Source organism: Myotis nattereri (genome assembly GCF_964212035.1).
Source record: "Myotis nattereri genome assembly, chromosome: 4".
Lineage (NCBI taxonomy): Eukaryota > Metazoa > Chordata > Mammalia > Chiroptera > Vespertilionidae > Myotis > Myotis nattereri.
The window spans coordinates 100,491,157-100,514,742 of NC_138079.1; the positions used below are offsets into that span (position 1 = coordinate 100,491,157).

Sequence of the window (23,586 nt, forward strand, 5' to 3'; positions counted from 1 at the left end):
ATGCAGGGCAGTGATGAGAAGTGTCAGGCCATCTGGTCCTCAAGGCCTGTGGATGGGAGATGCCCTGTTGTAGGGCTGACTGGCAGCCATTTCTGAGTCTCCATTAGCTTGGAACACACTTTGTTCCACCCTGGGGATTCCCTGAGATCTCACCCCATTCAATTTGCAGCTCCACCCAAGCTGTCTTGGCTCAGGCTTCAATCAAACAAGTTGCAAATGGTGACAGCATGTCCCAAACCTATTAATAAAAGACCCAGCACTAGCACCAGCCTGCCTTGCTTCACAGCTGAGCCTACCTCCAAACCCAATACAAATAACAAATAGCAGTCATCTGCAGATCCCTATTTAGCTCCTGCCAGGTGACCCCAGGGAATGGCTGACACTGCACCTCCCTGGAGGCCCTAGAGCCAGTGCACTCTGGACAGTTTCAGACCATTGCAGATTACAACTCTACACATTCACAAGTGACACACTCAAGAGGCAGACTCAGTGAGCACCAAAGCCCCACTGAAGCAAGTCCTGCTCCATAGGGGTGTTTCCTGCATAGCAGCTCCCCTACTGTAGTCACAGCTGGTCCTCACAGGCAGTTGGCCTGGAGGTCAATTTCTCCCAGTGATGCCAATAGCAATCAAGGCTCAACTACAAGACTGTGCACACAGCCCACACAGGGGTACACCTAGAGTGCCCAGCTCAGATGACTGGGGAGGCTGAGCCACTGGGCCCTATAGGACACCTACTACACAAGGCCACTCTCCCAATCCCAGGAGACATAAAGCTCTACCTAATACATAGAAACAAACACAGGGAAGCAGCCAAAATGCAGAGACAAAGAAACATGTAACAAATGAAAGAAATGGAAGCAAGCAAACTACTGGATACAGAATTCAAAACCATAGTTATAGGGTTACTCAAGGATCTTCATGAGACTTTCAAGGCTCTTAGTGAGAATGTCAAAGACATGAAAAAGAACCAGTCCAAAATTAAGCATACACTAACTGAAATAAAGAACAGTTTTCAGGGATTCAACAGTAAGAGTAGAGGATTCCAAGAATCAAATCAACGATTTGTATATGAGGGAGCAGAAAGCACCCAATCAGAAGAGCAAAAAAGAAGAAAGAATCCAAAAATATGAAGATAGTGTAAGGAGCCTCTGGACAACTTCAAGCATATCAACATTAGCATTATGGGAGTGCCAGAAGGAAAAGAGAGAGTGCAAGATACTGAAAACCTATTTGAAGAAATCATGACAGAAAACTTCCCCTACCTCATGAAAGAAATAGATTTAGAAGTTTAGGAAGCACAGAGAGTCCCAAACAAGCAGAACCCAAAGAGGCCCACACCAAGACACAACATAATTAAAATGCCAAGGGCTAAAGACAAAGAATCTTTTTTTTATTTTTTATTGATTTTTTACAGAGAGGAAGGGAGAGGGATAGAGAGTTAGAAACATCGATGAGAGAGAAACATTGATCAGCTGCCTCTTGCACACTCCCCACTGGGGATGTGCCCGCAACCAAGGTATATGCCCTTGACCGGAATCGAACATGGGACCCTTGAGTCCGCAGGCCAATGCTCTATTCACTGAGCCAAACCGATTAGGGCAAGAGAGAATCTTAAAAGCAGCAAGAAAAAGGAGTTAGTTTCCTACAATGGAGTGCCCATACAACTGTCAGCTGATTTCTCAACAGAAACTTTGCAGGCCAAAAGAGAGTGGCAAGAAATATTCAAAGTGAATAATAGTAAGGACCTACAACCAAGATTACCCAGCAAAGCTCTCATTTAGAATTGCGTGTCAGATAAAGTGCTTCACAAACAAGAAAAAGCTAAAGGAGTTCACCACCAAACCAGTATTACATGAAATATTGAAGGGTATTCTTTAAAAAGAGGAAGAGGAAGAAGAGGAGGAGGAGGAGGAAGTGGAGGGAAGGAGAAGAGAGAAAAAAATGTGAACAATAAAATGGCAATTAATACATATCAATCAATAATTGAATCTAAAAATCAAAATAAATGAACAAGAAATCTAATGAACAAAATAAACCAGTGAATAAAATAGAATCAGGCATGGAAGCATGGAACAGACTGATGAATCTCAGAGGGAAGGGAGTGGAGGAGCGGGAAGAGGTTAACTAAAGATCTGACCTATGGATACAGACAGTAGGGTGGTGAAGACCTGAGACAGGGTGGGAAGTGGGTAGAGGAGGGTAATTGGGGGGGGGGGGAGGAAGACATCTATAATAGTCTCAATAATAAAGATTTTTTTTAAGTAAATAAATAAACTGAGACCAGAAGGATGAGATGGGGGGAAAAGGGAGGTAGTGAGGGGATTGTTCCAATAGCAAGACACGAGCAGAGAATTTTTAGATAAACATGAATTGCTAAAAGATATATGAAAGAATGTTCAGCCCTACTAGTAATCTAATTGTTATAAATTGAAAGAATAAGATGTCATCCTTTTAAGTATATTAAATAAGCATGGTTTGTGTGTGTGTGTGTGTATGAATGTTTGGCTTGGCAAAAGAGGAATGATAGTGGCACCCATTCACTGTAACAAGAATGTTTTAAAAAATTACTCCTTGGCTCAGCCAGCATGGCTCAATGGTTGAGCGTCGACCTATGAACCAGGAGGTCATGGTTCGATTCCCAGTCAGGGCACATGTCCAGGTTGTGGGCTAGACATCAGTGTGGGGCGCGCAGGAAGCAGCTGATCCATGATTCCCTCTCATCATTGATGTTTCTGTCTGTCTCTCCCACTCCCTACCTCTCTGAAATCAATAAAAAAATATTTTTTTAAATTATTCCTTGACCCAACAATTTATCTCCTATGTGCAAGGGGAAATATCACATTATAATAGTAAAAAAATTAGAAACAACCAAAATGGTTAAACAAATATGGCTGAATATTATAAAGCTAATGAAAACAATGCTTTTCATTGGGTCTTTTTCTCTCCATTCTCACTTGAGCCCACTCCAGTTTCACATTCAACTCCAACACCACTGAACATTTATAGGACATTTCACCCAACAATAGAGGAATACCCAGTCTTCTCAAGTTCACATGAAGCATCACCAAGATAGACTACATCTGTACATGAAACACCTTAGCAAATATAAAAGTCATACAATGTATGCTCTCATCACAATGAAATGAAAAATAAGAGTGATAGCCAAAAATCTCAAAATATTTGGAGATTTAACAACACATTTCTAAATAACAAATGGGTCAAATAAGTCTCAAGAGAAATTTTAGAATAAATGCAAATGCAAATTGTCAAAATTTGGGATGCAGTGAAAGCAATGCTTAGAGGGAAATGCAGCATTTAGATGCATATATTAGAAAAAAAGATCTAAAATCAATAATCTAAGTTTCTACTTTAAGATCTACAAAAGAAGAGGAAAATCCAAAGTAAACAAGAAAAGACATAATAAAAATTAGAGTAGGGCCCTAGCCAGTTTGGCTCAGTGAATAGAGCGTTAGCTCCCAAGTTCGATTCCTGTCAAGGGCACATACCTTGGTTGCAGGTTCCCCAGTCCTGGTTAGGGTGCCTGCAGGGGGCAACCAATCAACATGTCTCTCTCACATTGATGTTTCTCTCTGGCTCTCCCTCTCCCTTCCACTCTCTCTAAAAATCGGGAAAAATATCCTCAGGTGAGGATTAATGACAACAAAAGAGTAGAAGTCAATGAAATTTAAAACAATCAATAGAGAAAACCAAAATCAAAAGCTGGTTCTTTGGAAAGACCCATACAAGTGATAAACCCCTAGCCAGACTAACGACAAAAGAGAGAAGGCACAAATTACTGCTATGAAAATGAAATGAAAAAGGAGCCATCACTATAAATCCTATGGACATTAAGAGGATAATGGAAGAATATTATGAACAATTCTATGCCCATAACTTTGATAACTGAGATGAAATGGACCAATTCCTTGAAAAGCAATCTACCAAAATTCAAAGAAAAATAATCTGAATAGGCCTATATTACACAGTATGAATAATTAGTAACCTTCCAAAACATAAAGCACTGGGCCCAGATAGTTTCACTGCTGAATTCTACAAAAACATTTAAGGAAGAGATTATGCCAATTCTCTACAATCTCTACCAAAAATAGAAACAAAAGGAATACTTCCTAACTCATTCTACGAGGCCAGCATTACCCTAATACCAAACCCAAATAAAGCCGTTACAAAAAAAGAAAACTACAGACTAATATCTCTCATAGACATATATGCCAAAATCCTCAAAATATCAGCAAACTGAATCCTACAGTGTATCAAAATAATTATACAGCAGGACCAAATGAAATTTATTCCAGGTATGCAAGATTGGTTTGACATTTGAAAATCGTTTAATGTAATCCATCACATCAACAGGCTAAATAATAAAATTATATAATCATACCAGATATAGAAAAATCATTTGGCAAAATCCAACACCCATTCATGATTTAAAACAAAACAAAACAAAAATCATCAAACTAGGAATTGAGGGGAACTTCTTCAACTTGATAAAGAACATATGGTACACAAAAACATACAGCAACATCATAATGGTCAGAAAATAGATTCTTTCCCCCTAAGACCAGGAATAAGAAATAAAATATCCTCTCTCACCACTCCTATTCAACAACACACCAAAATTTCTAGCCAATGCAATAGGACAAGTAAAGGAAATAAAAGGTATACAGATTTGAGAAGGAAGAAATGAAAATGTCTTTGTTTGCAGGCAAGATGATTGTCTATGTGGAAAACCTCAAAGAATAAAAAAACAAAAACAAAAACAAGACTCCTGGAACTCAAAAAATATAGAAAACTATCAGGATACAAGACCAATCTACAAAAGTCAACTGCTGTCATACGATCCAGCAATTCTACTTCTGGGTATATAGCAGTAAGCAATTGGAGTTTGAAATTTAAAATACAACACTATTTTTGGGATTTGAGAGCTGGGTCAATGGAGGAATAGAAGGAGTACCAAGAAAAGAGGGAATAACGGTCATGCCAAAAAAGGCCATGGCCAAGTAGAGCCTATTCGTTGCACCAACTGCACCCAATGTGTGCCCAAGGACAAGGCCACTAAGAAGTTTGTCATTCAAAATATAGTAGAGGCCGCAGCCGTTAGAGACATTTCTGAAGCAAGTGTCTTTGATGCCTATGTGCTTCCCAAGCTGTATGTGAAACTACATTACTGTGTGCGCTGTGCCAGTCACAGCAAGGCAGCCAGGAATCATTCTTGTAAAACCTGGAAGGACGGAACATCCCCACCCCAATTTAGACCTGCTGGTGCTGCCCCACGACCTCCACCAAAGTCTATGTAAGGAGCTAAGTTCTTAAGGACTGAAAAGTTTTCGGGGGGGGGGGGGGACGGAATAAATAGAAATTGTACTTTAAAAATAAAATACGGAGAGGAGAGACAGAAATTGGTACAGAACCTACACAGAACGTTCTCTAGAGACAGAAGAACTTCGCTGGAGAGAACATGGCAAAAGATCCTGGACTGAACCTGACTACAGAAATTGGCAAGAGAACCTGACTAGAACCTGGTGACTGAACCTGGCTGGAGAACCTGGACAGAACCCGGCTGGAGAACCTAGCGAGGGAACATGGCCACAGAACCTGGCTGGAGAACCCAGCAAGAGAACATGGACACAGAACCTGGCTGGAGATCCAGACCAGAACTTGGCTGGAGATCCTGGCTGGAGATCCTGGCTAGGCTGCTGATCAACTGAACACTGTCTCCGTGTCCTTCCTTCTTCGCCGACTCCGTCCACACCTTTGGGGACCCCTGGACCCGCTGGGTTGGACCCCGGCACCAGGGGACTTGAGGAGAGACAGCACCTGGCTATGAAGTAGAGTTGATAATACCTGATAAAAACTGTCTCAGTTTCCCCATCTGCAACTGGGCCCATGGGAGAGGGGGGAGAAAATCACAGGCTGCAGCCGTAAGCAGTTTGGCTCAGTGGAGAGAGTGTCGGCCTGCGGACTGAAAGGTCCCAGGTTCGATTCCGGTCAAGGGCATGTACTTTGGTTGCGGGCACATCCCCAGTCGGGGGTGCACAGGAGGCGGCTGATCGATGTTTCTCTCTCATCGATGTTTCTAACTCTCTATCCCTCTCCCTTCCTCTCTGTAAAAAATCAATAAAATATATTTAAAAAAAAGAAAAAAAAGAAAAAAAAGAAAAATAAAAAAAAATAAAATAAAATAAAATACGCCGAAACCGGTTTGGCTCAGTGGATAGAGCGTCGGCCTGCGGACTGAAAGGTCCCAGGTTCGATTCCGGTCAAGGGCATGTACCTGGGTTGCGGGCACATCCCCAGTAGGAGATGTGCAAGAGGCAGCTGATCCATGTTTCTCTCTCATCGATGTTTCTAACTATCTCTCTCCCTTTCTCTCTGTAAAAAATCAATAAAATATATTTTAAAAAATAAAATAAAATACAACACTATTTCCATTAGCACTACCTCCCCCCCCCCACCCCCCAAAAAAGTTTAGGTCTAAATTTTTTAAAAATGTATGAAATCTATACAAGGAAAACTTGAAAGCAATGAAAACTATCTAAATTAATGGACAGCTATCCTATGATCATGGATAGGAAGACTCAGTAGTGTTAAGATAACAGTTCTTCCCAAATACTATCTATATGCTGATGTCGCCAAAATGAATATTTCCAACTCCATCTCTTCCCTGATCCTAAGTCTATATATACCTTTCCTTTTTGGTAGTTCCATTTGGATGTCCAATGGACATATCAAATTCCAAATGGCCATAACACAAATTGTACCATAATGCAGTATTTTATTTATTCTGTCCATTAATGAGTACAGTTGAGAACATTTACAATATTAATCTAAGAACATTTACAATATTAATCTTTAAAATATTTCAATACCAGGTTTTTTTTTTCTCAATTAAATCTTTATTGTTCAGATTATTACATTTGTTCCTCTTTTTTCCCCCCATAACTCCCCTCCTCCCAGTTCCCGCCCCACCCTCCGCCCTCACTCCCCACCCACTGTCCTCATCCATAGGTACACGATCTTTGTCCAGTCTCTTCCTGCACCTCCCACACCCCTTTCCCCCCCAAGAATAGTCAGTCCATTCCCTTTCTATGTCCCTGATTCTATTATGATCACCAGATTATTTATTCACTTGATTCTTAGATTCACTTGTTGATAGATGCATGTTTGTTGTTCATAATTTGTATCTTTACCTTTTTCTTCTTCTTCCTCTTCTTAAAGATACCTTTCAGCATTTCATATAATAGTGGTTTGGTGGTGATGAACTCCTTTAGCTTTTCCTTATCTGTGAAGCTCTTTATCTGACCTTCAGTTCTGAATGATAGCTTTGCTGGATAAAGTAATCTTGGTTGTAGGTTCTTGGTATTCATCACTTTGAATATTTCTTGCCATTCCCTTCTGGCCTGCATAGTTTCTGTTGAGAAATCAGCTGACAGTCGTATGGGTACTCCCTTGTAGGTAACTGAGTTTCTTTCTCTTGCTGCTCTTAAGATTCTCTCTTTGTCTTTTGCTCTTGGCATTTTAATTATGATGTGTCTTGGTGTGGTCCTCTTTGGATTCCTTTTGTTTGGGGTTCTCCGTGCTTCCTGGACTTGTAAGTCTATTTCTTTCACCAGGTAGAGGAAGTTTTGTCATTATTTCTTCAAATAGGTTTTCAATATCTTGCTCTCTCTCATCTTCTGGCACCCCTATAATTCTGATGTTGGTACACCTGAAGCTGTCCCAGAAGCTCCTTACACTATCTTCGTATTTTTGGATTCTTTTTTCATTTTGCTTTTCCGGTTGGGTGTTTTTAGCTTCTTCGCATTTCAAATCTTTGCCTTGATTCTTGTGGTCCTCTGGTCTGCTGTTGGGAGTCTGTATAATTATTTCATTATTTCAGTCTGTGTATGTTTAATTTCTAGTTGGTTCTTTATCATAACATCGAGGGTCTCATTAGATTTGTTGAGGATCTCATTAAGTTTATCAGCGGCTTCTAGACAGTTCTTGAGAGACCTTAAAAGTGTGGTTCTGAACTGAATATCCTCCATTGACAGTTTTGTCCTGTTTCTTTGTCTCCGCATTTTTTATGCTTTCTTGGTGCACCCCCTAGTGGTCTTTGTGTGCAGTCCTCCTGTAGTTAAGCCTTGATTGTTGTAGTTAATACTAGGGGGATTTGACCTCCAGGCCAGCTGGCTGTGAGAATCAGCTGTGTCTGCAGTGGGAAAACTTCTGTCCTCTAGGGAGGTGCTAATCGAGCCTTTGCCTGAGGCTATCTGGCAAATGGCTCTGCACAGGGCTTGGGCGGGGCGGGTGGATCGCTCAGGCTCGGGGTCCACAGGGTGGGCTGGAGAGAGCAGTTATGGTGGCTCTCAGTTCCGTCCCTAGGGGCTCTGCCTCACAGAGTCCCAGCAACCGCTGCAAACCTCGGAGAGAAAGCTGCCTTTGAGTTCTGACTGAAGCCAGACAGTCCCGCTTCTCCCATTTGAGTCTGGGTCCCTAGAGACTCGCCCGGATCTGGAGCTCAGAATCTGAGACTCCCTCCCGATTGAAAGCACCAACCGCGCCTTCCACTGCCAGCCCGCTCCGCGCGCACTCCGTACCTTAGTATTTCACTTCAGCACTGCGCCTCCTCTGAGTCTGGGTATGATATTCTCTTTCCTCCTAGTTGTAGAATTTCTACTCAGCCAGCCTTCCTGTGGTTCTGGATGATGTCCGTTCCGTCCTTTAGGTGTGTTTTGAAGTGGTTGTTCAAGGCAGCAATCTCCAGCGTTAACCTATGCCGCCATCTTGGTTCTCTCCCCCCAATACCAGGTATTAATAAGAGAGTCAAAATTACTGTCAAAAACTTATAATGGCCCTGGCCAGTTTGGCTTAGTGGATGGAGCGTTGGTCTGTGGACTGAAGGGTCCCAGGTTTGATTCTGGTCAGGGGCATGTACCTTGGTTGTGGGCGCATCCCCAGTTGGGGGGGTGGGGGCTGCAGGGGGCAGCTGATCCATGTTTCTCTCTCATAAATGTGTCTGACTCTCTATTCCTCTGCCTTCCTATCTGTAAAAATATCAGTAAAATATATTTTTTAAAAAACAAAACTTATAATGAATGTTTGATGTTAGTCTACATACAGTTCAGCTTTTGGTGTAAAATTCTTCAGCTGCAAGAAAGAACATTTGGTTTATTTCACTAGTAGGAATATCTCTTAATGCTGAGATGGCCTCTTTTTGTATTTCTTCTGCTGTTGATTTTTAGCATAGTTATCTATGGTTGTATGAATAGACTTGAGTGGATAGGTACTCATCATGTTTAAGAGTACATACCTGATTACTCTAGGAATGAAGAGGTAGACAGGTAATGCAACTGCCCAATACTTTTGAGACCAGTAGGTTAAGCCTGAAGATTTTAGCCAAAATTCAGAAATAGAAGCCCACATGAGATATAGTAGGAAACTATCCTATCAAATATAACATAAAAACAACACACAGGCACATACAGAGCCCTTCTCTACCATTATATATGTCTCTTTTAGTAGCTCATAGAGATAAAAGAAACAGCCAATTATTCCTGAGTTTATCTCAAGCTCAGCTGATGGATTCAGGACTCTTATTATTCCCTAGATCTGGAAGGAGGCTCTTCAAAGAACTTCACTTATCAGTAAATAAATATTGACAGCTCCACTGTTATGATCTTGTTATGATCTTACCTGAGAGAAGCTGTTGCTATCCAGTGTTCACTTTGAGGAACTGGCCAAAGCTTCTCTTTATTATAAGGTTTGGAAAGTCTTGGAAATACAGGTAGTCCCACACCCCTTCCCCCCCCCCCCAAGAATAGTCAGTCCACTCCCTTTCTATGCCCCTCATTCTATTATAATCACTAGTTTATTCTGTTCATCAGATTATTTATTCACTTGATTTTTAGATTCACTTATTGATAGATGTGTATTTGTTGTTCATAATTTGTATCTTCTTCTTCTTCTTCTTAAAGGATACCTTTCAGCATTTCATATAATACTGATTTGCTGGTGATGAACTCCTTTAGCTTTTCCTTATCTGTGAAGCTCTTTATCTGACCTTCAATTCTGAATGATAGCTTTGCTGGATAAAGTAATCTTGGTTGTAGTTTCTTGGCATTCATCACTTTCAATATTTCCTGCCACTCCCTTCTGGCCTGCATAGTTTCTGTTGAGAAATCAGCTGACAGTCGTATGGGTACTCCCTTGTAGGTAACTGACTGTTTTTCTCTTGCTGCTTTTAAGATTTTCTCTTTGTCTTTTGCTCTTGGCATTTTAATTATGATGTGTCTTGGTGTGGTCCTCTTTGGATTCCTTTTGTTTGGGGTTCTCTGTGCTTCCTGGACTTGGAAGTCTATTTCTTTCACCAGGTAGGGGAAGTTTTCTGTCATTATTTCTTCAAATAGGTTTTAAATATCTTGCTCTCTCTCTTCTTCTGGCACCCCTATAATTCAGATGTTGGTACACTTGAAGTTGTCCCAGAGGCTCCTTACACTATCTTCATATTTTTGGATTCTTTTTGCTTTTTGTTTTTCCAGTTGGGTGTTTTTGCTTCTTCATATTTCAAATCTTTGCCTTGATTCTTGGGATCCTCTAGTCTGCTGTTGTGGGTCTGTGTAATATTCTTTATTTCAGTGAGCATATGCTTAATTTCTAGTTGCTCTTTTTCATATCCTCGAGGGTCTCACTAGATTTCTTGAGGGTCTCACTAAATTTATTGGCGATTTCTAGAAAATTCTTTTTTTAAATAGATTTTATTCAGGAAGGGAGAGAGACAGAGAGTTAGAAACATCGATGAGAGAGAAACTTTGATCAGCTGCCTCCTGCACATCTCCCACTGGGGATGTGCCCGCAACCCAGGCACATGCCCCTGACCGGAATCGAACCTGGGACCTTTCAGTCCGCAGGCCGACGCTCTATCCACTGAGCCAAACCAGTCTCGGGTATTTTATTGATTTTTTACAGAGAGGAAGGGAGAGGGATAGAGAGTTAGAAACATCGATGAGAGAGAAACATCGATCAGCTGCCTCCTGCACACTCCTTGCTGGGTATGTGCCTGCAACCAAGGTACATGCCCTTGACTGGAATTGAACCTGGGACCCTTGAGTCTGCAGGCCAACGCTCTGTTCATTGAGCCAAACTGGTTAGGGCTCTAAAAATTCTTGAAAAACATTATAAGTTTGGTTTTGAACTCTATATCCAGTAGTTTGCTTTCCTCCATTTCTGTCATTTGTGACCTGTTTCTTTGTCTCCGCATTTTTTATGCTTCCCTGTGTTGATAGAGTGGCTTTGTGTGCTAGGTGTCCTATAGGGCCCAGTGGCTCAGCTTCCCCAATTACCTGAGGTGGACACTCTTGGTGCACCCCTTTGTGGGTTTTGTGCACAGTCTTGTTGTAGTTAAGCCTTGATTGTTGTAGGTATCACTGGGAGGAATTGACCTCCAGGCCACTTGGCTGTGAGAATCAGCTGTGTCTGCAGTGGGAGAACTTCTGAGCTGGAGACACCCTTCTGGGGCAAGACTTGCTTCAGTGGGGCTTTGGTGCTCACTGAGTCTGCCCCCTGAGTGTGTCCCTTATGGATCTGAGGAGTTGTAATCTGGATGGTCCCCCTCTGACCACTGGGTACACTGGCTCTTGGATCTCTAAGGAGGTGCTAATTTAGCCTCTGTCTGAGGCTACCCAGCAGGAGCTATGGAGAGATCTGCAGATTCCTCTTCTTTGTTTGGGATTTGGAGGTGTCCAGATGAAGCCCAGCTGTGAAGCAATGCAAGCTGCTGCGGGGCCTTGGGCCTTCTCTTGGAAGTTCTGGGTCTGTCTGGCCCAGCTGCAGTTTGTTAGGTAATTTTCAGATTGCAAAGGGCCAGGCCTTTCATATGCAAAAGCCTCTGCTCACAGCCTTGGTGGGGTGGGGTCTCAGGGGATCAACAGGACGGAGCAAGCAGCTATGGCTGCTCCTCAGTCCTACCCTAAGAGGCCCCATGTCTCAGTGTCCTGGTAATCGCTGCAAGCACCTCTGAGAGAAAGCCGCCCTCGAGTTCCGAGTTCTGCCTGCTGCCAGACAGTCCAGTTTCTCCCCGTATGAGTCTGGGTCCCCAGAGACTCACCCAGAACTGGAGTTCAGAACAGTCGGGAGCTTGAGACTCTCTCCCAATTGAAAAAGACAACCGTGTCCTCAGTTGCCAGCCCTTTCCATGTGCGTCTCCGTACCTCTGCATCTCCTCTGAGTCTCAGTGTGCTTTTCTCTTTCCTTCTAATTGTAGAATTTCCACTCAGCCAGCCTTCCTGTGGTTCTGGATGATGTCCGTTTTGTCTTTTAGTTGTATTTTTGAAGTGGTTGTGCGATGCAGCAATTTCCAGTGTTTACCTATGCGGCCATCTTGGTTTCTCTCCTCCAACACTCTATCCACTGAGCCAAACCGGTTAGGGCCAAAAAGGAAATTCTAATATTGTTTTGCTGCTACACAATGTAACAGAGGATTATGGATGGAAAGATCTCCTCGAGAGGATTCTAGAATTGCCATGTCCAGTGTAAGATCAGGATTATCTTATATGGGTAAGAACAAAAGGGCGCCAAATCTCTCAAACATGAAAGTTGAGGTTACTATATCAGATTTTAATAACCTTGGACAACTGAGATGCTGGCTAAAGACAATGGGAACATGAGTTAGATTGTGGATAAGGAAAATTATTATTATCAACTAAGGATTCATGGCTACCTGTGGAAATGAAGACTATATCATCCAGTCATATTTTCACCCTTCCTTTGTTATGTATATATTTATGTATTATAAATGATTGGGTAAAAAGCCTACTTCTTCCTATATACAGAAACCCTGAAAAACTTGTTTCCCAGCCTCTCTTGCAGCTAAGATGTGGGCATATGACTACCCATCAGATATCTTGATTTAGCCTTTGACATGAAGAAGGGGAAACCAAGAGAAACTTTTCCTAGTAGTGGCGGCCATAGCAGCAAGATGGATTCCCAGGGCAACAGTCTACTTACTAGTGTTGGCCTGCAGACTGAAGGGTCCCGGGTTTGATTCTGGACAAGGGCATGTACCTTGGTTGCAGGCACATCTCCAGTAGGGAGTGTGCAGGAGGTAGCTAATTGATGTTTCTCTCTCATCGATGTTTCTATTTTTTTTAATATATTTTATTGATTTTTTACAGAGAAGAAGGGAGAGGGATAGAGAGTTAGAAACATCAATCAGCTGCCTCCTGCACACTCCCTGCTGGGGATGTGCCCGCAACCAAGGTACATGCCCTTGACCGGAATCGAACCTGGGACCTTTCAGTCCACAGGCCGATGCTCTATCCACTGAGCCAAACCGGTTTGGCCATCAATGTTTCTAACTCTATCCCTCTCCCTCTCTCTTCCTCTCTGTAAAAAATCAACAAAATATATATATATTTTTAAAAAGAATTTCCTTTTTGTTCAGTTTATCCAGTAGCAAATGGAGCCCAAATTGGCCAGGGGAAAAAAAAAGTCTCTTCCAAGTCCACTGTTGTTGGGATAAGAAGAAAAATTTTGCAAGCTGATCATTAGGTATTATGTCTACCTCTTGTTTCCTTGCCCCATAAATTCCAGGTTGGGAGAAAGTTCAGCATGTATTGGTATGAAACGTATACTGTATCCTGTAAAACAACCCTCTACTCTAGCCCAGGGGTGGGCAAACTTTTTGACTCGAGGGCCACAATGGGTTCTTAAACTGGACCAGAGGGCCGGCACAAAAGCATGGATGGAGTATTTGTGTGAACTAATATAAATTCAAAGTAAACATCATTACATAAAAGGGTACGGTCTTTTTTTTTTTAGTTTTATTCATTTCAAACGGGCCGGATCCAGCCCGCGGGCCGTAGTTTGCCCACGGCTGCCTAGCCTCACAGGGTAACTCAACTGGTGCCAAAACTGAGTCTGTAAAGATCATTTCTCTATTCCACAGGGTCAACTGCTCCTTGGGGATGGTGTACAAGTAAATGCCAATGAGCCCATGGGCCCCAGCCTTATTCCTTATATAGTTACTCTATTGTCAAGTAACAAATTATCCCAAAACTTAGCTACTTAAAACAGTAAACATGCATCTCACAGTGTCTGTGGGTCAGGACTCTGGTCATGGCTTAGCCGACTGGTTTTGGATCAGGGCTACTCATGAGAGAGCACTTGATCTGTCAGCAAGGCCTCACTCGTCTGCATGCTTGACTGTTGCTGGAGGACCGGCTCCCAAGATGGCTTGTTCATAGGGCTATTGGAAGCCTCTGTTCCTCACACGGGCTTCTCCATAGAGCAAACTTGATCTGTCCTTGCAGCAGGGTAGCTGGTTTCCCCAGAGCAAGTGATTCAAGGGAGCAAGATGGAGACCATATCCTTTATAACTAAGCTCCAGAAGTCACACGCCACCATTTCCACAACATCCTATTGCTTAGACACTACTATGGACTGACTGTATTCCCACAAAATTCATATGTTGAAATCCTAACCCCAAAAGTAATGGAATGAGGAGGTGGGGCCTTTGAGAGGTGACTAGGTCATGAGGACAGAGCCATCACCAATGGGTCTAGTGCAGAAGAGGCCTGCGAAAGCTCCCTTGTCCCTTGTGCCCTGTGAGGTTACACTGGAAAACCACCTATTAACCAGAAGTGAGCTCTCACCAGACACCAAATGTGCCAGCATCTTGATTTTAAACTTGGCAGCCTCCAGAACTATAGAATATAAATGTCTGTTGTTTATAAATTTCTGTTGTCTGTGGTATTTTGTTAGTGCAGCCTCAATGGATTAAGACACAAAGTCAGCCCAATTCAAAATAAGAAGGGATTGCTCAAGACTATGATCATTGAGGGCCATCTTAGCAACTGGCTACATCTCTTTTATTATAAAGTGGGTTTCTTGGTTAGAAATGTTTGTGGAGGGGCATCTTTAATACTCTCAACAACAATCCTATATAATAAAAGTCTAATATGCAAATTGTTTCCTTGACTGGGAGTTTGACCGGGGGGTGGGGCCAGCCGGCCAACCATCCGTGTCTCCTCCCCCTAGCCAGCCCAGCCTGCCCACCTGATTGGGGCAGACCAGCAGAACCCCACCCATGCACAAATTTGTGCACTGGGCCCCTAGTAATAAAATAAACAAATAAATAAATTACATAATTACATTTGTAGGATGCCAAGTTGATGAATAGATCCATTCATCCCTAATAGACATTCTGTCAGTCTTGCAACCTCGGGTTGATTAAGCACCCTTCAGGCACATTCATTTCCCTTCCTGAGTGTTTCTGAATGCTCTCAGATACCAATCCTCATCCAAGGTTTTCTACCTATATCATCCCACATGGCATTCATTATACATCATCTTGATTAAGTGGTAAGTGGTGCCTGCGATGTCATAAAGATCCTGAGTCTGACTTACAAAGCTCAAACCTTCACATGCCTTTAGGTCTGCAGAACCAAATACACAAACCAGCATTGCCTCCGAGACCAGAAATCTTGGGAAGCTTAAAGCAGCTATTTTCAACCATTAACGTGCACAGAAATCACCTGGGGATGTTGTTAAAGAGAAGATCCTGGCTTAGGAAGTCTGGGATGGAGCCTGAGATAATGCATTTGCCACAGTCACCCAGGCAATGCCTGGTCCTCAGATCACACTGACTCCGAGCCCCCTACGTACCTGTACACGCTGGTGGCTCACAGCCGACCTCGCCTTTTGAAAGGATATCAGGTCCGAGGTCAGCCCTGGCCCCCGGCAGTCCCAGCCTCTGGAGGTAGGACTTGGAAATCCTAACACCTCCCTAACCAGGAAGGGGAGAGAGCTGGGATTGGAGGCCTAGAGGAAGGGAGCTGGTGGGATGTGGAAGACTCACAGGACGCGCCAGCTGTCCAGGTTTGGCGGGCACCAACCCCAGCGTGCCTCTTTATGCTACTTCAGGTAAGAGTCTCAGGCACTTCCTGCACAGCAGATCCTCCCCGAGAGGGGAACGGGGAGAGGGAAAGAGGGGGGAGGGAGACACAGGGAGAGGGGGAGGAGAGGGAGAGGAAAGGAGACGGCTCTGAGCTGATGCCCCGCCACCTCCTGTGTAATTGGGCAGGAGCAGGCGGGACGGAGATGACGGTCCGCTTTTATTGGATAATTAAAGGAAGATCGCAAGGGGCGGGGCAAGGAGCCAGGTGCCGCAGCCTCCGATTGGTCCGGTTCGGTAGAGGGTGCGCGCAGCGCTTCGGGGAAGAGGTGAGATTGTCCCCACTTTGCTGCCGGTAGCTTAGCGGACCGGCTAAGGCGGTCCTCCCAGCGCGCGGGAGACGCACGTGGAGAAAGTGGGAGGGAAATTTAAGGGGGCCCCAAAAGCTTAGTAATCAACAAATATTTCAATGCAGTGGTTTATGAAAATAAAAATTAATGCAAAAGTCTTTAAACGAAATATCACAATTTTAAGATGGAAGTTCATTTAATATTATTGAAGACCTTCGTTTGGCCCAGAGAAATTGTCAGACATGGCAATTCCCTCCGTTGAAACCAAGATAGGCCAAGAAGTAGATTTTGGTCAATTTACTTCCACTAAAGCTGGTGTGAAAATAAAACACAACCGGAGGTTAATTAAAGCAGTGACAACCGATTTTATTCAGTAACTCCTGACAGCAGGGGAAGGGGCGGGCACCATTCCAATTTCTGCAGAGGTGATGGCGTTAAAGGGAAAATGAGGAAGTGGGGAGGGGGAGTGGCCGGGGCGTAAGCACCCAGGAAAGTGGAATTTTACAAAAAAGTGGGATCACGGGGTTGGTCCTTGTGAAACCCATCTGGGTCTGCTCTTAGGAAAGTTAACCTCCCAGCCTCTCGCAGGGACAGAAGGAAAGGGACCCCCCTCTTCAATATTCCCGGAACAGAGAGCAAATTCGTTTGGCAGCCTTACTTTTTCTGAGGCAAAAGTCAGGGGGCCAGGGTCGTCCTGGAGATGTGGTCCTGAGCTGTCAGGTGCCACATTGGTGTTTGTTCAAGTTTTTTAGGCCTGGTCCACAAAAGGGAGGAGCCTGACTAGAGTTTGGTCAAGGAGGGAATCTTTTTCACTAGGAAAGTAAAATTTTAAAATATTCTGGTTTGGGCATAAGTAAAATATTGGAATTAGACCTGTGAGTTATAATAGACTCTTTAATTTTTAAATATTTTTAACTACTTTAAATGTTTGGGGGAAAATTAACTATTAAAACATGCATATCAGGCTTCAATATGATTGGGAAGCTCCATTATAAGGTGGCAGAGAGCTGAGCCAAGCCCATAAGTTCCTTCAGGAAACTTTTTCATCTTCCTCTCCAGTGACTTCCCCATATATTTTAAAATATATATTTTTATTGATTTCAGAGATTCCTCGTCAGGGCACATGCCAGAGTTTAGAGCCCGATCCTCAGTAGGGAGTGTGCAGGAGGTAGCCAATTGATGATTCTCTCTCATCGTTGATGTGTCTATCTCTCTCTACTTCTCTCTTTCTCGCTGAAATCAATAGAAATATTTTTTTAAAAAATAAAAAGGGGGCCCTAACCGGTTTGGCTCAGTGGATAGAGTGTCGGCCTGCAGACTGAAGGGTTCCGGGTTCGATTCCGGTCATCCCCAGTAGGAGGTATGCAGGAAGCAGCTGATCGACATGTCTCTCTCATCGATGTTTCGAACTCTCTATCTCTCTATCTTCCTCTCTGTAAAAAAAATCAATAAAATATATTAAAAATAAATAAATAAATAAAATAAAAATGGGGACTTATCTGAGATTTGAACCCAGGACTTCTCATACCCTACGCAAGAATCTTTTTTTTTATTTTTTTAAAATATATTTTTATTGATTTTTTACAGAGAGGAAGGTAGAGAGATAGAGAGTTAGAAACATCAATGAGAGAGAAATATTGATCAGCTACCTCCTGCACACCCCTTACTGGGGATGTGCCCACAACCAAGGTACATGCCCTTGACCAGAATCGAACCTGGGACCCTTCAGTCCGCAGGCGGACGCTCTATCCACTGAGCCAATCCAGTTAGGGCTCCATTGATTTTTAGAGAGAGTTGAAGGGAGAGGAAGAGACAGAGAGAGAAAAACATCAACGTGAGACACATCGATTGGTTGCCTCCTGCACCTGCCCAAACTGGGGCTAGGGATCCAGCCTGTAACCTTGATACATGCCCTTGACCGGAATCAAACCCATGAGCCCTTACTCTATGGGCTGACATTCTAAACACTGAGCAAAACTGGCTAGAGTCAAGCAAGCTTATTTTGCATTCCATAACTTTTACTCTAAGCATGTTTTACAGGCTTTGGAAAAATACTGATAAGACACCTCCCTAGGATATCTGCTGGACTGTCTCAGCCCCAAATCTCCCTCCCTTCCTTGTCACCTAGCAACAGTAGCCATTATCCTTTAAAAGGGGAAACCCCTTTTTGTTTCTTGCCCTTGTGTTGATTAGCAATGCACCGGCCCTTTCCCTTTGGCAAAAGTAAAATAAACTCCATATTTCTGCATCTATCTCTTCTCTTAGTTGTGAATTCTTTCACAGCCTACACAAGAATCTTAACCCAGACCAACAAGCTACCCAAAGTTCTGGACCTTCTTTATAATTACACTAGAGCAGTGATGGCGAACCTTTTGAGCTCGGCGTGTCAACATTTTGAAAAACCCTAACTTAACTCTGGTGCCGTGTCACATATAGAAATTTTTTGATATTTGCAACCATAGTAAAACACTTATATTTTTTATATTTATTTTATATATTTAAATGCCATTTAACAAAAATCAATCAAAAAAATGAGTTCGCGTGTCACCTCTGACACGTGTGTCATAGGTTCGCCATCACTGCACTAGAGGCCCGGTGCACGAAATTCTTGCACTCGGGGTGCGGGGGGGGAGGGGGCGGTCCCTCAGCCTGGCCTGCACCCTCTTGGGGGATGTCTGACTGACGGCTTAGGCCCAGCAGTCGGACAACCTTAGCACTGCTGTGGAGGTGGGAGAGGCTCCCGCCACCACGGCTGCACTCACCAGCCATGAGCCCGGCTTCTGGCTGAGTGGCACTCCCCCTGTGGATGTGCATTGATCACCAGGGGGAAGATCCTGCATTGAGCATCTGCTCTCTGGTGGTCAGTGTGTGTCATAACAACCGGTCGTTCTGATGTTCAGTCAATTTGCATATTAGCTTTTTATTATATAGGATTGTTGGGGTCCAGCCCCAGCAGGCCCAGGGGTTCCCAAAGGTGTGGATGGAGTCAGCGAAGAATGAAGGACAAGGAGACAGCGTTCATTTGATCATCATAGCCAGGTTCTCTAGCCAGGATCTCCAGCCAAGTTCTGTGTTTATTGTCTTATTACATCTGTATTTATACCAGTTGATTATAATCCTATCAATTTCTATTCCAAAGGTTATCTCCATTCCAGGGAGTAAAGATTATGTAGCTTAAGCATGATTGTTTGTAGTTAAAGTGATTAACCACCCGCCTTTCGCAGACACGCCTCTCAGTGACAAGGGCACTGGGCACGTGGTGGTGCAATAGCCAGCAATAGGTCCCCAGCGTTGAGTGTTTTTGAGCCTCGGTCACCGAGACGCCTTGGAAAGGCCGCACCCCTATGGATGCTCACTAAATGCTGCCTGCACCTGCTGAATTTCTCAGGTCTCCTGGGTCCAAACCAAGAAACAGAACCGCCCAATGTGAGGCTAGAACCCATGACCTTGAGATGAACAGTCTCCTGCTCTACCAACTGGCCTAGCCAAAAGTCTCTGGGGATGTGTTCTCGTGTCTAAAATTTTCCAAGTGCCTGAGGGTGGTGGGAACTAGGTTAGATAATGAATTGGACCTGGGCACCAAGGGCAGGTCAACAGCTACAGCTTCCAATGCTACAACAGGGGTGCTCCCAGTCCGAGACTTCCCTCACCAGCCGGTGGACTCCGGCCTGGTCCCCTTTCCCACCACCGGGGAGCCTACCTCTAGCACGGGAAGGAGCAGCTCCAGCAGCCAGAAGAAGAGAAAGAGGTAAACAAATAAAAGTTTAACAAAATGACAAGTGAAAACTTAGGGTGAAATGATCCCCAGTGAAATTATTGGTCCTTGAAAGACATCTGGATTGTTTCCTTTTTTTTACTGTTACGATGTAATAGCTATAAACATTCATGTACAGTTTTTTTGTGTGTGAACATAAGTTATAAGTCTTCATTTTTCTGGGATAAACACCCTAGTCTATGTAAGGTTTTATGTGAGATCAAAATTTTTTCTTTTTTCTTTTGGTATCTTCCATTATTTGGTCTTTTTTTTTGTTTTATTTATTTATTTTCAATTACACTTGAAAATATTAGACATGTAATTTAAAAATGATCCCCCTGATAAGTCTAGGAACCCCCTCTTTCCTGGCATCATACATAGTTATTACAATACTAGAGGCCCAGTGCACAAAATTCGTGCACTAGTGGCTGCCGGCTGCTGGCCGGGTTCTCCCTCCCTTCCCCTGGCAGGCCAGACCCCTGGTCAAACTCCCGGAAGAACTCTGGTCAAGGGGACAATTTGCATACTATGCTTTTATTATATAGAATTATTGACTATATTCCTTATGCTGTACTTTACATCCCCATGACTATTTTGTACCTACCAATTGTACTTTTTTTTTAAGGAGAATGTCTTTACTTTTAAAAAATATTTTTATTGATTTCAGAGAGGAAGGGAAAGGGAGAGAGAGATAAAAACGTCAATGATGAGAGAGAATCATTGATTGGCTGCCTCCTGCACACCCCCTATTGGGATTGAGCCTGCAACCTGGTCATGTGCCCTTGACTGGAACCGAACCTGGGACCCTTCTGTTCACAGGCCGCTTTACCCACTAAGCCAAACCAGCTAGGGCCCAATTGCACTTCTTACACTTGTCACCATTTTCACTAGTCCCCCCACCCTTCCTCCCATCAAAATTTTCTTTTTGAATGTTCGGTAGTACACTTAACTAAAACCGTCTGGGTCAAGAATTTCCTTTGGAGGATATTTGACTATATGTTTCAGAGACTTGTTTAGAATATGGGATGTATCTTAACTGCAACAATTGTAAAGTCATTCTTATCACTGGGTTAAGCGTGTCTTCTTTCATTAGTCCTTAATCAGTTTTTGCAGTTTTATCAATAACATTAGCTTTTCCCAAGATTTGTCTTCAGGATTTGTCATTAATCTCTATCATATACCTGTTTTCTACTTCATTAATTTAATCTCATCATTTTTTCCTTCTTCTAACTTTTGTGTATTTATTTTTGCTGTTCTTTTTCTAACTTCCTGTCATTAGTTTTCAACATTTTGTGTCTATTATGCACATTTAAGGCTATCAAATTCCCTCTAACTACTGCTTTAGCTATGTCCTACAGGTTTGGGTATGTAATATTTTCATCATCATTTTCAAAGTGTTTTCTAAATCCCATTGCAATTTCTTTCTTAACCCATACAAATTTTAGATGTGTGTCGTTTAATTTGCAATCATATTGGAATATTTTAGTTTTTCTTTATTTTTGTATTATTTATTTTTACTTATTTGTAGTTTACTATTTCTCTTTACTTTTTGACAGTTACATATATTTTTTGTTTCAATTTTGTGTATTTTTATTTTTAGAAGACAGTTCTTTTTTTATTTTACCTAGTTTCTATCCTCAAATATTCTTTTATTATTGTCTTTCATGGTTTTATACATAATAAGGATAGTTGTATTATATTCTGTCTTATCATCTTGGCATCTGAAATCTTTGCAATTTTATTTCCATTGCCTATTCTTTGGTTGTTGCTTATAGTGTGTTCTTTGCTTGTTGTTTTTTATTGTGAGTTGCCTATTTTTCTCCTAAACTTTTTTTGTGTGGGGAATTCTGTGAGATCTGGAATAAAAGTGTATTTCATACAGAAAATTGTTTATTTCTACCAGGGAGGGGCTCAAGGACTTACTAGTCATGGATCAGTTTAAATTAAATCTTTTACTTGAGGGTTGTTTTTTTTTCCAGTTGGCCCTTGCATACACAGAATTGGATAATTCATAATCCTTGGTTCATGGCACACTCTCAAACTCACCATCCCAAACAATAGGAATAATATTTGTCCAACCACATGGTCTTCTCCACCACCCCACTCCTCTCCAGCGTAACCAGCCCCCAGACCCCTTTGGAGACAGATGCTCTTGGCACCCCTTGGCACTCTCCTTGCCATCACATGCTGAAGGCACCAGCAGGCGGACACTTGCAGGAGGACTTCCCCTGGGCCCACGTGCTGGACCAGCAGGAAAGGCTGAAGGAGCTAATTCACCTCCCACAGCTCCACTTTCCTCTCACCCCCAGGTACTGGGAAGAAAGATGCCTTCCCAGTGAGGGAGTGTTTTGTAAGAACTGGCCACCCCCAGGCATCCTTCCCGACCTCCCCAGAGGAAAAGGGGAGCGTCAGGAGGCCGCGCCTAGGTGAGGGGTGACCGGCTGGGGAGGCAGCCTGGGGATGCCAGCGGCGAACGCTAGTAACGCTAGTAGCCGGTACCCATGGCCTCTCCCAGCTCCCAGTCCCCTGGAGAGGCCCTGCCTCCGGGGCTCGGACTGCAGGGGGAGCCCCAGGCTGGGTGTCGAAAAGGCGTCCGGCGACCGGCTAGAGAAGCACGGATGCCTGATGCACACAGGAGGGAACACCTAACTCGGACCCGCAACGCCACTAGCTTGTTGGGAGACACGGTTTGGCGCTTTGAAAGTTTCATTTTATTTGTTTAAAGCGGTAGTGCGATGCACTTAGTCAGCCTTTTATGAATTCTCTCCCTCGGAGCCAGGCTTCGTGACCCTGTGCTGAGATCCCAAGGCCGAGCCTAGATCTCTGATCTCTGGTCCACATCTGGAGAGTCCCAGAGGGCTCGTCCGGACCTCCCGCACCCACGGAGATCGCACCCCGACACCCACGAGCTACCGCCGAGGCTCTTGGCGGCCGGGGTGGCGGCCGGGCGGGATCCCCGGAGGCGGCAGATGTGCAAGGGCGGGAGGCCCCGATCTCAGACCGCCCGGAAGGCAGCCCCGGGTTCCCAAAGCCCACACCGGGGAGCAGCCCTGCGCGCCCCGCCCTCCGCCAGCGCCGCCTCCTCCCTGCGATGGGACAACACAGACCCCCGCCCCGGAACCCCGCGCCGCCTCCTCCCTGCGCTGGGGCGGCACAGACCCCCGCCCCGGAACCCCGCGCCGCCTCCTCCCTGCGCTGGGACGACACAGACCCCCGCCCCGGAACCCCGCGCCGCCTCCTCCCTGCGCTGGGACGGCACAGACCCCCGCCCCGGAACCCCGCGCCGCCGCCTCCCTGCGCTGGGACGACACAGACCCCCGCCCCGGAACCCCGCGCCGCCTCCTCCCTGCGCTGGGGCGACACAGACCCCCGCCCCGGAACCCCGCGCCGCCTCCTCCCTGCGCTGGGACGGCACAGACCCCCGCCCCGGAACCCCGCGCCGCCTCCTCCCTGCGCTGGGACAGCACAGACCCCCGCCCCGGAACCCCGCGCCGCCTCCTCCCTGCGCTGGGACGACACAGACCCCCGCCCCGGAACCCCGCGCCGCCTCCTCCCTGCGCTGGGACGGCACAGACCCCCGCCCCGGAACCC

General features: G+C 44.4%; 1 protein-coding gene and 1 pseudogene across 2 annotated transcripts; one reads left to right on the top strand and one right to left on the bottom strand.

The window, feature by feature from the left end:
• On the top strand, positions 1–5,317 carry LOC308518558 (small ribosomal subunit protein eS26-like; the record flags this gene model as incomplete). The annotated part of the gene is made up of 2 exons (XM_081090283.1): positions 1–44; positions 4,966–5,317. The coding sequence occupies 2 exons, from the start codon at positions 1–3 to the stop codon at positions 5,315–5,317; spliced, it is 396 nt and encodes a 131-aa protein (XP_080946409.1).
• A 3,806-nt stretch (positions 5,318–9,123) lies between these two features.
• LOC308518559 (phosphatidylinositol N-acetylglucosaminyltransferase subunit P-like) lies at positions 9,124–14,240 on the bottom strand (annotated as a pseudogene). Its single transcript has 2 exons — positions 14,163–14,240; positions 9,124–9,446 (listed from the first exon to the last, which is right to left on the bottom strand). The product of its transcript is annotated as a phosphatidylinositol N-acetylglucosaminyltransferase subunit P-like (transcript).
• Positions 14,241–23,586: the final 9,346 nt, after the last annotated feature.